This window comes from Anas platyrhynchos, chromosome 24 (genome assembly GCF_047663525.1).
Source record: "Anas platyrhynchos isolate ZD024472 breed Pekin duck chromosome 24, IASCAAS_PekinDuck_T2T, whole genome shotgun sequence".
Lineage (NCBI taxonomy): Eukaryota > Metazoa > Chordata > Aves > Anseriformes > Anatidae > Anas > Anas platyrhynchos.
In genome coordinates this window covers 5,644,916-5,661,362 of record NC_092610.1, presented here as the reverse complement: position 1 = coordinate 5,661,362, position 16,447 = coordinate 5,644,916, and the positions used below count along the sequence as shown (strand labels likewise).

At 52.5% G+C, this 16,447-nt stretch overlaps 1 protein-coding gene across 16 annotated transcripts in view; it reads left to right on the top strand.

Moving 5' to 3' along the window:
* The first annotated feature begins 7,859 nt into the window (after positions 1 to 7,859).
* PUM1 (pumilio RNA binding family member 1) overlaps positions 7,860 to 16,447 on the top strand; it is a 71,016-nt gene continuing 62,428 nt past the window's right edge. For 14 of the 16 annotated variants that reach the window (XM_038167242.2, XM_072027559.1, XM_027444094.3 and 11 more), the window contains exons 1-2: positions 7,860 to 7,995; positions 10,614 to 10,987. In XM_038167242.2, the coding sequence (XP_038023170.1) occupies positions 10,625 to 10,987 (363 nt within the window). In that variant the 5' untranslated portion in view covers positions 7,860 to 7,995; positions 10,614 to 10,624. The remainder of the gene's footprint in view (positions 7,996 to 10,613; positions 10,988 to 16,447) is intronic. The other 2 variants (XM_072027557.1, XM_072027558.1) reach the window with 2 other exon arrangements.

Below are 16,447 nucleotides of genomic sequence, written 5' to 3'. Positions count from 1 at the left end.
CTGTGCCGTGGGGGGGCCACCACCACCGTGGGCTGGTGGCAGCACCGTGTCACCTCCCCGGGGTGACAGAGACAGCAGCAAACTGAGCTCTGCCTCAGCCTACACGTAGGCAGGGTGGGCGATGCTGGGTCTGCAGGGGAAGGACCAGCTGCTGTCAATGCCAGGTCCTGCTCCAGCCCAGCTCAGCCCAGGAAATGCCACGGAAGCAGCAGAAGGTGGGAGCATCCCCCCCGTGCACCCCGCAGCACCGAGGAAATGCAAATGGCAACGCGGAGCCGACGGAGGGAAATCGCTCCCCACGAGGTGCAATCAGGCTGCGGGACTTGTTGAATTCCGGCTGAGAAGGCAGAGAGCTTCCAAAGGGCTTAGTCATGTAATTGCCTGTCAAGAAAAATCCAGAGCTGATGTGCTTAATGATAACAAACAATCTGGAAAGCTTAATCAGCCTCCTGCTTCAGAGCTCTGACGATTAGAAACCGGGATGAGCCGCCACGTGGGGGATGATCCTCCGAGAAGGGGAATCTCGCTGCCCCCCGTCGTGCTGCTTCCACCCGTGATGAGATACGGGGAGGACCTGCCCCTGGTGGACACAAAACCCCCCCGGCAGCATTTCCCCACCTCGCTGCCCCCGAGCCAGGACAAATCCCTGCTCCAGCTTGGCACGAGCCAGCCAGGAGCAGCCGCGGAGCCTCTGCCCAGCTGGGTATCGCCTGCCTGGCAGCACGGTGACACCACCTGAACCCCCCTGCCCTGCTGAGCAGTGGGATTTTGGGGATCCCCCCTGCTCCTGGGAGCACCCCAGTGTCCCCACGAAGCGTGGTCCTGCCCGAATGCACGGCTCTCTGTGGGGAACAGGCGCTTCCATCCCAAACGGTCGGTTTTGTTATCCTCAGCATCTCTCTGAGCTCCTGTTCTGTCCAGGCTCCAGGTGGCTCAGCAGCTCTCCGAGATGCCTGATGGAAGGGTGGGGACATGGAGCAGGGCCCCATCCTCTGGGTCTGGCCCTGTGGTGCTGAGCTGGGGTCACCGAGCCTTGCACCCCAAAAAACCTGCACCCCGAAACAGGACAGCCCCGACTCCCTCCCACTCCTCACTGCAGCGATGCTGCTCAGCAGCCAGGTCCAGCGGAAAAACCCATGTGGTTTTAAAAAGAAACAAGAATTTCCTTTTTCCTGGTTTATGCCCTTTGTCAGTGGTTTCTGCTGCTGTTTTTCTGCAGGTATTTCTGCTACCTTGCCCTGCACGGACTGGGTCCTGGTCCCCTGGTCCTGTGTGCCTCGAGTGGCCAGCGGCCTCACAAAAATCATTTATCACCTCCTGGTCTGTGGGGAAAACTTCTTCCTGACCCCATAGGAGTGGGAAGAAGTCCTATATGTCTCTTCTCATCCTTCCCATCCCCGGACCTAGCGAGGCGGAGGAAGGCACTGGCACGGTGTGGGTGTTATTCTCTGACCGTGGGACGTGTGTCAGTGCTTCGCCAGCTGCCCCGCTGCACAGAGAGAGAAAAGAGCTGGGTTTGTGGATACAGACCCTTGAGACATCGCCCAGAGCCTGGCTGCTGGGGCTGTGCCCAGGATCAGGGGATCTGGGCTGGGCTGAGCACAGCACGAGGCTGGGAGGAGCTGCTTCCATCTTAGGGGGTGTATTTTTTTTGCAAGAAAAAGTGATTTTTTGAGCCAAAATGAAACTTTCTGCCTTGACTGCCGTCAGGTGGGTCTGCAGCCAGGATTTCTTTCAGCTTTCAGGAACCACAAAACTCCACCAGCTGCTTTCAGACACTTGGCTGCTGACTCCCGAAAACGTCTGCGCTGTTTCTCAACAAGAGCGTGGAAACCTGTAGGCGAAAAGCGCCGGCAAAAACGGTGCTTTATCTGATGGTGGAAAGACGCTGCAGAACTGACGTGATGTTTCCCGTCTAGGTCTGCCAGCGATGACAGGTCCAGCCCCGAAAGCAGCTCCGTGCATGCCCCGTGCCCACACGTGCAGGACAGGACTGGCCCAGCGGCGTTTCCAGGAACGGGGACGGCTGTTTCTTGGAGATGAAGCTGTCGGCGTCTTGGAAACGGGCAAGCTGCGAGCCCAGAGAAATGCTTCTTCTATGGGGTGCCCGCAGCTACCTGCCAGGAAGCTGGTTTGTCCTCCTGGCCACAGTTTTAGGACCCTGGCCGTCTTTGCAAGGTTGCTGATGGGGCGATCGATGTGTTGGCACATGGCCCCCGTTTGGGAAAAAGTAGCAGAGCTGCCCAGCTGCAGGGCTGGTTGCTGCTTTTTTTTGGCTGAAGGCAGCCGGGTTTGAGGAAATGCTGTCCCACTGGTGAAGCTGGGTGGTGTAACCGGCTCCTAAAGCTTTTTGGTCAAGCATATTTTGAAAGCATGCCGCGTGAAGATCTCAGCAAGTTTGGGCTATGTTTAGGGAAAAACAAAACAAACAAGCAAACAAAAAACAAGCAAACAACAACAACAACAACAACGAACTATTTCAGTAGATGATTTGTTTATTTATTTATTTATGGTGTGCCTGACTAAACATTGCTGCCCCACAGAAGAACTTTGCAGCAGGGAGAAATGCTCTTTCCTCTAATTTCACTTTTAATTTCAGAGACAAAAAAAAAATTGCACTTTTGGCCTTGAAATGAAAGTGCTCACTCGCCCCACCTTCATGTCCCCAAGGCTGCGCAGGGCCAGATCCGCCTGGGGACGCTGAGGGAGCTGTGGTCGTGAGCCCAGCTCCTGCTCACCCATGATTTATGGGATCACTCCGTCCATTTTCTTTTCCATCCAAACTCCCTGTCCCGTGCACGTGCTTCCTCCATGGGGCTGTGGGAAGCTGTGCTCCTGGTACTGGGAATCACGGCAGTGCTGGGTTTATTTGCTGTAATTCTCTCTCAAAGATCAGCTACTGCTGTGCTGGGCGTCACACTGCAAGGAACAGATTTGGGCAGAGCACGTATGGGGGATCTGGATTTGGACACATCAGCTGGGTGTTGGATGAAGGGTGCACAAAGCCCCCCCTGTAGCCCATGGGGGGAGAAAGGAACTTCAAGGGAGAGCTTCAGGGGTCGGGGCGGCAGCAGGCACCTCCTGGGGGCTGCCTTCTCTTCTTAGACCAGGGACGAAGCCCAGGGTGACTGATGCCAGCTGGGGTGGTGAGCCAGGACGTGGTGCCAGGGCTGTCTGTGATGGTCCAGTGGGGACACAAAGAAGGGGAGGCCCTTTCCACCTCCCAGGCCCAAGCCGTGGGGCAGCGTTGGTAAGAAATGGGTCTTCATTGCCTAGCACCACCTGCACCCTGAGCTTCCCATCGCATCACACATGTTGTGGGACCGCAGCATTGCCCCTGAGCTGGTTTCCACCTGGCTATTGCTGAGGAAGGTCCGAGAGGAGCAAGAGGAAGGTTTGGATCCACTGAGCAGTCCCAAGGTGCTTTCCAAGGGGGCTTGAAGTTATTTCTGCTGTTTGGCAGGGAAGGGATGCATGTGACGACTTCGGGCAGGATGGAAATGAAGGCAGGGCTCAGCTCCGTGCCGCCAGCCCCATCCCCAAAGCCCCAGGCCCACGCTGCTGCTGTCCAGGCCAGCTCGCAGCCCCACACCCAGAGGTCAGGGCTCCGTGCTTCTTATTGCTGGTGCTCCACGCTCTGAGGCTGTAGGGAGAGATCTGGCTGAGGAAACCAGGTCAGACCTCCATCCCGGCAGCATTATCCCAAACCAGAGGGCTGCCAGCCCCTCCAGCAGTGACCGTGAAGGAGCCCAGGTGGGAAGCTCAGCGGTCATCGGTCTCTGCTGAAAAATGCTGCTCCAGCCTTTGATCACATCCCGGGAGGGGAACAGGCCCTCACTTTGGAGGAACTGAGTAAACCCAAGCATCCATTTAGTGTCATGATAAAAGGCTCACATTTTCCCTTTATCACCCTGCCCAAGGCACCCTCAAACCACAGCTCCCTCAGGAAGGTGAGCACAGCACGAGGGGAGGCCCTGGTGCCGCACAGCTCTGGTGGCTCGCGGCTCATCCACCTGCAGGAACCCTGTCCTTTTCCCTGTCCCCATTTCATGCCTGGAAGTCTTTGCTGCTGTTCTGCCATCCCCCTGCTCCAGCACACCACAGACAATAAAAATAACAACGGCACTTCCAGCAGCACGAGGGAGCACGGGGGCAGGAGGAGACGAGCGGGTCCCAGGTGCTTCCTGCTGCTGCAGCCCCAGAGCCTGGGCACATCCCCCGGGGCCATGGGGAACTTCCCAGGGGTTGTAACAAGCTTTGGCTCATGGCAGGGGCTGAGGGTGGGAGGCAGAAGAGGCTGCTGGCAGGAGGGAGGTGCTGGAGGAGAGGCCCAAACCCAGGCTTTGAGCCCAGGGGCCCGCCTCGTGCCATTTCCCCAACCTGCATAACCCACCTGCTGACCTGACTGGGTTTTAACCACTAATCCTTCACCCACAGACAGACTCCTTCCCTCCCCCTCTCATTACACGGGCATAAATGCCATTATCCCAGGTGTAATTAACACAAACCCCGTTCCTAGTGTCAGCAAGCCACTTGCTGCAGCCTGGGTGTGTGCTGCAAACCCGCTGCGGTGCGGCTGTTATCTCTGACCCACACCGGGTGCTCGCAGGCCCCTGCACCCCCGGCGGCACGATAGCCCTGGGCCACGAGGCCCCACCAGTGAGATGGTGGCCAGTTTGTATGTGTTGTGCCCCAAAACTGGCCAGCAGCAGCGGGTAGGGTCCCACCAGCCCCCCTTTCCCGGACTGTGTGGTGGGGACACTGTGAAACACCTCCTGCCCCGGCTCTGGCTGCTTCCCAGCCCAAATATCAGTGACCCGGCAGTCAGCGCCGACGGATCGTAACATATCAGTGCCGTGCAGGGCTTGTTGCAAAAGTTCAACCCCGCTTTGCAGGGGTGCCAAAGGAGAAGGGTGTGTGGCCAGATTTATTTCCCCTGGTGCCAAGATGGCAAGATTTTACTGTCGGTATCTCCCGTGGGGCTCTGTTACACCATGAGGTTGGGCTTGCTCACACCGCTGTCACTTGGGGATGTTGGACGGGGCACCAGGACACGGCAGAATTGGGTTTAGGGCTCTACCGACTGGAAGCTGGAGAATCGGCATGGGGTCACTGCACAGCTGTGCTTCTGACAGGCTGACTGCACCACTGATGTGGTTTTCCTGCAGCAGGACAGTGCAGCTTTGCAGAATTAGCTGTCTTCATTAGGAACGCTTGCCAGAAGAACCTGCTGATGTTCTTATTCTGGTGAAGGGCTCAGAGAGCCTCGGGGTGGCCCGGCCTCGCGAACTCGTTGCACAGGATCCATGCTGGCAGCAGTTCTTAGGGTGCTTAGGGCCCGTCAGGGCTTCGTGTCAGCAGAGCAGCCGGCTCGGTGCTGCACGTTACACACCTGTACGGGCAATGTGCTCCTGCGGCAAACGGGGCTGAACCCAGCAAAGCCGAGCTGAATCCATTACAGCAGGACTTTGCCCTGCTTTAGGTTGAATAACCCACACCAGCTCCAGCAGAAGAATGCTTTGGGAGGATATACGAGGCTTGGCTTTAAAAACAGTATCTGCAGTGAAACCCTTTTCTAACAGCTCTCTTTAGCCCAAAAGTTGCCAGTCACACCCGGCGTGGGGTACTCAGAGCTCCCAGGCTGCAGCCACGTCTCCCCAGGGTTTTGGGGTGGCCGGGATCAGGCCTCGCTCCCTGCGAGCCCTGCCTGGTGGCTGCACAGTGTGCCCGGCTGGCAGCGTGGCAGCAGAGGGCTGGATGCCCGGCACCCCGGCAGCCATTCGGTGAGGAAATGGATACGAGCTGAGCTACGCAGCCAGATCGCAGCTGGATCCAGCCCCGCTCAGGCTTAATTCCCGTGATAAACGGGGCTCAGACTAACTTCTTGTAGCTGAAACCACACCAAAAAAGCTCGACCCCAAAAAGCTCACGCTTTGGGGACGCAAAATCCCCGGCTGAGATTTCTGCAGCTCAAAGGACGCCGTTGCCTGACAGAGCCCTGTGAGAGCCGCAGCGGCTGTGCCGTGCTGCTGTTTGTTTGCTTACTTTGTGCATGTGGCGGCATGCCCCGTGCCGCTTCCCCGCGCCGGCAGCTTCCTCCTGCCGCCGGCGTGCTTCGCTTGCCCGGCGAGGAGGGATGGAAATGATCCTTTTGAAGCATCGGGTGCAGGTGGCAAACTGCCCCGAAACGTACAAGGGGAACACCAAAACTGGGGAGAGGGCTCGGAAGCGATACTGGGAGGTTTTGACTGAGCTGCCCCTTTAACATGGAGGTGTTGTGGCAGAAACTACTGGTCCCAGGGTGCTGCGCTTTGTTTTATGCCCAGGCTGCAAGCCTGGCCGGGGAGGCAGCGCTGCATGCCGGGGCGCGTAGTCTGCAGTTCAGAGAAGGGGAGCGAGGGGAACAAAGGGAGAACATCCAAAAGCTGTGCCTGGCTTTTAGGGCTGGGCTTGTGAATGCACAGAGCAAGAAAGAGTGCCTCTGCTGCACCTGCTTGTCTGTTTAATGCACCTCCAGTCTGGGGCTGCATCCCCTCCGGCTCTGTGCGGGCAGGCCCGGCACAAAGCCGATGTTTGTTGTTTGGGCAGGGTGAGCCCGGCTCGCAGAGCTGGGGACGGGGGCTGCAGCTGCCCGCAGGCATTTCCACAGTGGAACGTGGGTCTCTGAAGGGGCTCGGGGGGGTCTGACGGGCTCCTGGCAGGGAGCACAGAAGGGCACCGGGTGTGAAAAGCATAGTCCTGCGGCAGTGCTGCGAATAAACAGAGTTTGTGTCAATAACGCAGAGTTCAGCGCCACGCTGCCAGGGAAGGAGAGCTGAGGACAGCTTGTGCTTTCACCTCTCGTGCCTGCCCAAACCTGGGAAAAGGCAAAGTTTAATGATTAAAGTACCTAGCTGGGAACTGGAGAGATCTGGCTCCTCTGATCACCTCGCCGCCCCAAACTAAGCCGAACTCTGCACGCACTTGATTTTACTGATCAGTTTCACCAAAAGCAAAATATTCTTACAGTAGTAATTGTTTTAATGACCATACTTATAATACAAATAATGAACGATTATACCTAGCAAGGAATTGCCCTAATGGCAGTAACGCCTGAGCCAGCTCCAATCCAACATTGTTGTGCCCCCAGTAGCCCCCACCCAGGGCTGGGCCTCGTTTGCTGTTAGTGCTTGAGTGAGAGGCTTGGAAAAAAGTGAGCAGGGGGCTGGGGACTGCTGGTAAAACGGAGACAACACTGGGGGCTCTCAAACTGGGGCTTTGCTGGGAAATGCCAGGCACTTCAGCACGGCATCCGTGCCGGGGCAGGAACAGATACCCCAGTGTATCGCACACAGGCATCTCTCACGCGCTGCAGCGCTTCTGTGTGGGACAGCCCGCTGATCTGCCAGCGAAAGGTGAGTGTATTTTATTAAATATGTGGGGATGAAGCGGGGGTGCGGGAGGTGCCCCCACACGCTGCCTCTCCCACCTGGCGGGCCCAGAGCACGCAGCCGATGCTTGGGACCCGTTGTGGGTCGGCACTCAGGGACCAGGCTGCTTCATATTTCCAGGTAGGTGGTGCCCGTGAAGGTGTTTGGCAGGGAGTGCGCACATTTTGGGGGAAAAAACACGGAAAATGGCGTTGGGGAGCAGCGGGTGGCGAGGGCCCGGCGCGGGGAGCTGCAACAACCGGGACGCGGCGGCGCCGCGCGGGGCCGGCCGCCTTCCACGGGCTGTGCGGGACGGTCCCCGGCCTCCGTTGGCCACCCCTAAGCCCACGGTCGCCATCCCCGGGCTTTGGTCGCCATCCCCGAGGCCCGCATGGCGTCGGCGGGCGGCGCGGAGCCGGCCCCGGGCCGCGGCCCCTCAGCCGGGGCCGGCCTCGCCTTCCCGGCATGCAGCGCGCCGCCCGTCCCCAGTGGGCCGCCATGTTGTCGGAGTGAAAGGCCGGGGGAGAGGCAGGCGGCGAGCGGCCTGGGGGGGGCCGAGATCCATCTTCATCCTACCGCTCCGCCCGTGAGTACCGGCACCGGAGCGGGCCCGCGGCGCGCCGCGAAGCCCAGCGGAGCCGCCGGTGGGGCCATATTGGCGGGGGGGCCGGGAGGAGCGACGCCAGGCCGCCCCGAAGGCGAGCGGTGGCGGCGGGGCGCCCCGGCCGGCTCGGCGCCTCGGCCGGGAGTCGGGGCCGGGCCCCTTTTGTTAGCGGGGAGCGGCCCCCGGGGGGGTGGGGGGCGGCGATTCGGGGCCCGGTGTGGGTTTGGGGGGCGTTGTTTTGAGGGGGGGGCGTTGTTTTGGGGGGCCTCGTCCCTCCCCGGGGGGGCCGCGGCCCCGCTTTGTTGGTTGGGGAGGAGCTGGGGGGGGGTGGGGGGGAGTTAAGGGGGAATTGGGGGGGGGTTGGGGGAAATTGGGGGGGTTGGGGGGGATCGGAAGGAATTAGGGGGGCTTGGGGGGAAGCTGGGGAGGTTTGGGGAGGAACTGGAAGGAATTGGGGGGCCCTGGGGGGCCCTAACAGGCAGCGGGGACGAAGGGGAGGGAGCAAAAATCCAGACAATACTTTTGGGATGTGCTGGGTGACCCTGGGGGGGTTGTTGTTTTTTTTTTTTTTTCGGTGTTTTTTTTTCTTTTCCTTTTTTTCTTTTTCCCCCCCTGCTTGTTTTTCTGGCTTTCTCTTAATCACAGTGTTTGGCCATTTTTAATTACACGCTTGCGATTTTTAACAGGAGATTCTTGTTTTGCGCCCCATCGGGAGAAATACTTGGTTTGTTGTTTTATTTTTTTTTGTTCTGTTTCGGTGCGTTTTTGTTGTTGTTTTTGTTGCCTTTTTTTTTTTTTTTTTTCTTTTGGTCGGTGTTTAATAACTTTGTTCTGAGCAGAGGTTTTATTAGACAGATCATGAGTAAGGAATTTCCTTTATTAAGAGTGAGGGAGGGGGGGTAAGGGGTAGAATTTATCTTACGATATTTTAATGGTGGCTGGAGCAGTTGGGCTGGCTATCGATTTACCCACTTCCTGCTGGGTCTCCCTGGGTTTTAAGGAAAACACAAGCTTTAACGTTAAAAGTTCTTGTAGGCCACACGGCTCTCAAACAATGGGTAGGCAGCTTTAATTTCCAGCCTAACTTTCCAAAAAAAAATTAAAAAAAATCACTGAAACCCTCTCACCTAGCCCATGATTTAACTTCCTGAAGCGCTCCTCGGGTGCTGATGTGAGTTTTTTAACATTGCCTGGAGTTTTTGGAGAAGCGGCGGGGTCTGAGCACAAAGCTGGGCTCTCTGCGGCTCGGAGCTGCCTGGCGGGGAGACGTCGCTGCTCGCACTTCAAACTTGCTCCGTGATGTCTGCGAAGTTCTGTTGGTTGTGGAGAGTCTCATAATCTAAACTATTTGCCTTGTAATGATAACACAGAGCAGCTTATTTACATACTATGGTTTTTTTTTCTGGGGAAAAGGAAAGCTGCCTGCTTCAAGTGCTTTGTAGCCGTGTTCTCTCAAAATCTCCGACTGCTCTGCCTTTGTTTGTAGATGTGTAACTTTTCACGGGGAGCTGTTTATGCAGGAGAGGTTTATTGCATATTTTTGCTAAGAGTTTGGAAATGAAAAGGGCCCTGGTAGCCATTAGCTCTTTGCAGCAGTAGGTCTTGCAGCTGCTGGGTAGCTAATGAATGTGCGTTGTGTAGGTGACTGAACGTGTTTCTGATGCTCTGTGCGCTTTGAATGACAGTATTCAGCTGTCTGCTACATTCAACATGGCATTTCTATAAAAACACGTCTTGGAACTAAACTTGAACTACCCAGAATGCTCCTTTCCCCTTTGCTCCCTTTCAAAATGTCTCCTTTGCCAAGTTTTCTCTCTTGTTTAGAGCTGCCTCGTCTATATTCGACGAAAGAGGAAGCTGCTTGGAGTAGGAGTTGCCTGTGCAGAAATTCGTAGTACCTTTACCGGATCTTGTCTGAGATTGTCTGGAGGCTCAGACGACGTGATTTTTATAGCAGTGCAGTTCCTAACGAGCTGCGTGCAGATTGAACAGCTGAGGTAGCAGGGCAGCTCCCATAGTGTTCGGGACCTCATTAAGCAAATAAGCAGAAATCCAGAATTTTACGAATTTTAAGTTTGCATTTAAAAAGAACAAAACTTGCCAGGATACTTTGTGTTGGCTGAATGAGCGCCTGGTACTCCAGTGGCACTCCTGCCTTGATTGAGGACCTGCCTTGTAATTTGCGAGGTGTAAACAAGGACGGCAGGCACTGGCGGTGCAGTTTGTGTCACGCGGTGTTCTTGGGGACTTTTTTCTCCTAGTTTTGTGGCAGCACTTCAGTCGGTGTCTTGTCCATCGCATAAAGCGATGTGCTGCTTTCAGTGTCACGGGCGCCTTACGTGGATCTCACGCAAGCTGATGAGACCTGAGAGCACAAAATGTGGGAGTTCTGTGTGTTGGTACCTGGTGTCACGTGGAGTTGCTAGGTTAATAGAGCAACTGACGGTGTTGTTAGGAGTCGGACGTGGCCTCGTGGCCATTCCCCTCCATTCCAAGGGGACTGTGTTGCTGAGTGTACGAAGCCGAAGCTGCGAGGATTTAATGTTCCCTTTTCCTTCTCCCTTTCTCTCTGTCTCGCCTCCCTCCCCTCACCCCCGTAGGTGTTGGTGGAATGAGCGTTGCGTGCGTGTTGAAGAGAAAAGCAGTGCTCTGGCAGGACTCGTTCAGCCCCCACCTGAAACAGCACGCTCAAGACACAGCTAATCCCAACATGCCTGTTGTACTGACATCTGGAGCAGGGTCCCAGGCTCAGCCGCAGCCAGCTGCAAATCAGGCACTTGCAGCGGGGACGCACTCCAGCCCTGTTCCCGGATCCATAGGAGTCGCAGGCCGCTCCCAGGACGACGCAATGGTGGATTACTTCTTTCAGAGGCAGCATGGTGAGCAGCTTGGGGGAGGAGGAAGTGGCGGAGGCGGCTATAATAACAGCAAACATCGCTGGCCTACTGGGGATAACATTCATGCAGAACATCAGGTAAAAAAAAGTTAAATGTTTCCAAACCGAGCACGTGAACGCACCGGGCTTGTGATAGATGCTTTTAATGACTTTCTTTTTTATAAAAAAGCTTAAGGTGTTTTTTGTGTGGCTGGAATTACAACAGTCCTACTTCTTGTTTTCTCTTTTCAGGATTGCAGTGCCTTGCTAGCTATAAACTGAAATGTTTCTGCTCTAGACGGTGTTGAAATCCCAATCCTCTCTCTGACAGTCGAATGCATGTTTGCAAAATTTATCGTTCTCTTTATTGATTTTTTTCTTGTTTCTGTGTGTATGTGTGAACCAGTTTAGCAGTGACTGCTGCTGCTTTTCAGATCTGTTGCTGTAGTTAAATAATTCTTATGTAATGCTATTACAAAACTGCCAATGCATCTAGGTTGAGCTTTTACCATTCCCAATATCGAAAAACACAGTTCTGGACGTTGCTCGTGGTGTGTACTTCTCTGGTTTTCTTGCTTGTTTGTTTTGGGTTGTTTTTTTTAATGTTCTAATTGGGAGGGGAAGGTGCCACCAGTGTGCTCAGCTGAACTGAGAAGAGAACAGCGCAAAGAACATCATGAAACAACAGCACTTGTACAAACCCGCCTAACTCAGGGACTTAACGTTTCTAAAAGGGTAGTGGGCCAAAACATGCCTTGGTAGTAGTGTTTACTAGAAGTCCTTTCAGTAGTTGCATTGTCAGATGTGCTGCGACTTAAGCGAGCGCATGAGTCACTCTGGCTTGCCGACTGTGACCTGTAAGGAACTCGTCAAACACAGCAGTGAGCTAAGGAGACGTGCTTCCTCTGCTGAGGGTGGCACGAGAGCAGAGCCAAGGTGTAAGCACATTTTTAAAATGTATGATTCCCACAAATCTATTCAGAGCAGCAGACACAAAGCTTTTGCAACCTTTATTAATATCTCCTGCCTCTAATTTTTAAAATAAAAATGATCAAGCCCTTGTGCCTCTGCTGTGCCTCCCCAGGGGATGTGTTGTCATCCGGAGCATTTAAAAGCAAACATTGCAGGGAATTTTGCAACCTCACTGAAGTCAGTGTGTACATCAATAGAGAAGAAAGCCCAAGTGCCCTGTTAATTTGTTTTGTAAGAAAACCCATATAAAATGCTGCCGTGTGAAATAAGCAGCTGGAAGAATATTGTAGTTATTCCCTTCTGTGGAAGCACAGTGCTTAGTTAAGTTATCCTTCCACAGGAGATAACTGTTGAAATGAGATGCAGTTTTATCAGTTAACTAAGCTTTCAGTCACTAAATGTACAGTTTGTTTCCAGAGACAGAGATGGAAGAGATTTGAATGTGCTTTAAGCAAAAGAAGCAATAAGCAAAAATTCTTCCTCAGTGGTTTTAACTTGTAGGTTTTAAAGTAAAAACTGTCTTGTGGTCTGATGTGGAGATGTTTAGGCAGGAGCTGCTGTTGTTTGGTTATTTGTGTAAAGATGACTTTATAAACTGAAAGATGTGTCATAAAATTCTTAGTTCTGTTTTCCTTCAACTCCAACTTTCATCTTCCTTTCTCTGAAAACCACTAAAAGCAAAGAGGACTCATGGGAGGTGGAGGGGGTGAGGTGGGGTGGACCTCGCAGGCATTACAAATTGCGCTGGCATTTGAACTCTTTTTACTGCATTCTTTTATAGTCGGGAGACTTAAAAACTCTCCCTGAAATGATGCTACCTGTTAGAAAGCCTTGTCCTCACATTGGCTGATGTGCTCCTTTTCCTCAGCTTGGTTTTATTCAGAAGGTTCTTGAACCCAGTGATACAACCACTTGTGGCACTTACTGGGGAAAAAACAGCATGCACCAGTTTGAGGAAACATTAAAAAACCATGCACGTAATCTTTGAAGGCAGAACAGTTCTGAGAAGATTGTCTGGGTGGAATATACCTGCAAGATTAAGCCCCAGATGTTGTGCGTGGTGCTTTTTTTTTTGTTTCCACATGTTCTGTGACCTGATGCTTAAGCAATACTCACCCTAATGTAGTTAAGTTGGAACCGTCTGTCCTATTTCCTGGGGGTTTGTCCGTCAGCTGTAATGTATTTGCTCTTCAGTCCTGGTGTTTTGCATTCAGTGTCCATCCGTAAACCAATCTTTGTGTTTAATTTCTTCGAAGTTAGCTCTGAGATGAGGCAGTAACCCTTTGTGCTGGTGTCTTATGCTGTATACACCAGTGATTGGTCTTTTTAAGTACAAATTTCTTGCTTCAGCCTTGCTCGGGTGCCTTTTTTTCTGCAGTTCTCATTGCTTCAGGGTTTTACTCATGGGAAACAGAACGCAGGATACATGTAATCCCGATACTGCCATTCCTTTTGACTTTCTGGCCACCTCTGCATGTGTTTCTTAAATTATAAGTTCCTTGGAGCGGGAACTAGTCTTATGCATACAAAATGGTTTAATTCAATCTGGGCTTAATCAGGGTAGAATTGAATTTGTCCTGCAAGAACAGAAGAAGTGGAAGGAAGTGGTGCAACGTGCAGAGAGGTGGGGCATCCTTCTGGAGGTCTGCTGGGTCCTGATTTCTTGGAGATCAGGATACGTTTGTATTACTGGACACTTGATTTAAAACTTCCAAATACACTGCAACTGTAGCCCTTCTCCTTGCCTCAAGACTGGTTAAGAAAATCAGTAGCTAAAAGATAATGGAAAGTCAGAAAAACTAATTATAGGGTAATATAGGTTAATGTTTGCCTAGAGCTTAGGACCTCGTAATTAAAGGTAGAGGGATTTTTTTTAATTGTTGAATCCCAGTTTTCTTCTTTATGTATGGAGACAGGCATCTGTCCCTGTCTGTTGGTGATAATACTCCAGTGGTTTTACAAAATGATAGTATTTCATCATGTGTTATTAAATGCCTGAGTGCTATGAGTCAGAAGTTATTTACACTATCTTTGCTTTCCATTTTTTATTGTGCTGGCTGTTTCTCTCATCTGTTTGTCCTTTGACTAGCAGCTCTGAGAATTGAGCTGTGAATGTCTTTAACAGTGATGACTGAAGAAAGTGTTTTTTCTGCTCCCTAGAAAGTAGGTAATGTCCTCTTGTTGTAAACAGGAGGAAAGTTCAATTTCTTTTATGTCTTATCCAAAAAGTTATCTTCCCTTTGCATTTTTGCCTTCTCCTTAAAAGGAAAAATGTTATATGGTAATACAAAATTTAGGAATTGAAGATACTTCTGTCACTTTGCATATTTGGTTAATAGAGACACGGCCTCTGTCTAAATAGCTTGCGCTGTAAGTCCTTCAGCCTCAGCAGGAACAAAGAGGTGATGTTGAAATTTGACTTCTCCTAGACTTGAATGCCTGAACTCCTGAACAAACTTCCAGCTCTCTGCAGCTACAGGCATTGAAATTGTCAGACTCTTACATGGAGGACCCTTCTGCCAGCTGGGTCCTGGCTGCAGGACATACTTTTTTCCCCCAGAAGCAGCCAGATAAGGCTGAGTGTCAGTGTCTGCCAGTGATTCTGAGATTCAAACCAAGGCTGTAACTCATCTGCAGTGCCTCACGACTTCAGGCTGTGTGGGCAGACTGCTCGGCTAGCTGCACGAGGGTGTTTTTATGCTGTTTGTCCTGCAGAAAATGGTTGGGGACCTGAACTTCCCTTTGCAGGGAGAGTGGAGAGGTGCGGGGTGGTTCCTGACCACTAAGGGCCCAGCTTGGATTTGACTTGCTTATGGAAGTCGCCTGTCTCGTTAAAAATCCAGCCAGCCACACATTCTCCTGAGGGAAATGAACAGGCAGTCGAGACGCTCAGCTGGGAGAAGTTATCAACACCGAGCAGGCTTTTAGGGAAATTGGGTGGGTTTTCTTGGATGGGGTCTCCTGTGGCTTGTTTGCGTGCGTGCATGTTCTTGAACTGGAGCAAAGAGAGTTTCTCTGGTGGTGGTCCCTCCTGAATTGCAGTAAATGGATATACTTAGACTGTCTGAATTGCAGTTAGAGTAATATGGGAGTTGCTTAGTAGAAGCAAATGATTTGAGGGATTAACTTTCTTTGAGAGCATGTTTAATTAATAATTTGAGACAATAGAACTCTGCAGGGATCATCTTCTTGAATGCGGGGAATTTTTCACATGCAGTTGGTGAAGAATAGTGAGAGCAACACGGCTGGAACCGGGTTTTCTGCTCGGATTTGCCCTCTGGCAACGTGGCTGCAGCTTCTGAACCGAGAAGTTGCATTGGAGTGGAGACAGAAGGTGATTCTGGCAGCTGCCCTCATAGAGCACAGCTATGCCAGCTGTGGTGCTGTGCAAACATCTGGATGTGGTGGCACCTAACATTGGGGTGCCTGCTGGCTGGCACCGTGACCAGGAGATGCCTTGAAGTCGTGGCAGGGCCCTCTGCAATGATCGTGGAAGCTATGGAAGCCACAGCCTTCCTCCAAAGTGAATCCCATTTCAGTGACCAGATTTTGTCATCTGTCTGTGGAAGGTACCCTTGTGGTCTAAATAATTTGGCTAGCTGGATGTGTGAGAGGTGCACAGTGCATGGCTCCGTTCCTGGGCCTTTTCTCACCTAGGTTTCATTAAGGCTGTTGAATTTGGATGCGATAGCTCCAGGTATCACAATCAACTCGTGAGGGCCTCTCTTACGTGAACGCGGGGGTGACCGTGCTGCTTTGATACCAGGTAATGCAGACCAGTGCCCTCCTGAACTTAAATGCCTAGTTTGGCTGATGTATTTCATGGTGTTTCTCTCTAGTGAAGGAGAGGGGTGTCTTGGAGGAGGGGATTCAGAGCATTTAACTGAGTTTTCTGCGTTACACTGCCCTTTGGAAACCCCTGCTGGGGTCGGGGGCATGAGTAGCTGGCCACGTTCTGTGTTTGTAGCTGGGCGCTGGGAAATCCTTTACTTGTCGGGGAGAGGGGAGTGGGAAACAACCCCGACGTTTTCAGGAAGTCACTGTAAGAGTTTGTTCCCCCTGAAGCTGGGGGTCTGGCTGTCCCTGCCAGGCAGTTGCAAGCTGTCTGGCCGTAGCCGTGTTGGTGTGAGCAGCCCGGCAGCGCTGTGTCGGCTTTGTGGTCGCTTCCTTGCTGTGGCGCTAGCTCAGGAAGAGCAAGAGATTTTCACACTATTGAACTCGCAGATTTCAATGCTTCAGTAAGACTTCAGGTGTTTCAGTTAATACGTGGTGCCCAAACGTGCTTTGAAAAGAGCTTTGTTGGAGTAGGGTTTCTACTTGTTTTCTTCCTCCCCTGTATCCAGCTTTGGCTTCCACTTACCTGCTCTCTTGTGGTTTGAGTTGGTGTGGCCTATCTGGGCTTCTGCAGAGCAGGTTGTGATACCCGTAGCGTTTTTGTAAATGGGTGCCTGTTACAGAACAGAAACTTCACACAAGATGGCAGCCGAATAATCCATCCCTGGGAGTGCCGCAGTGGTAAATGTACACAGTGAAGTTTGACCGCTGATCAGAAATCTCCTTAACAGAGCTGTTCCAGAGCACTGAACG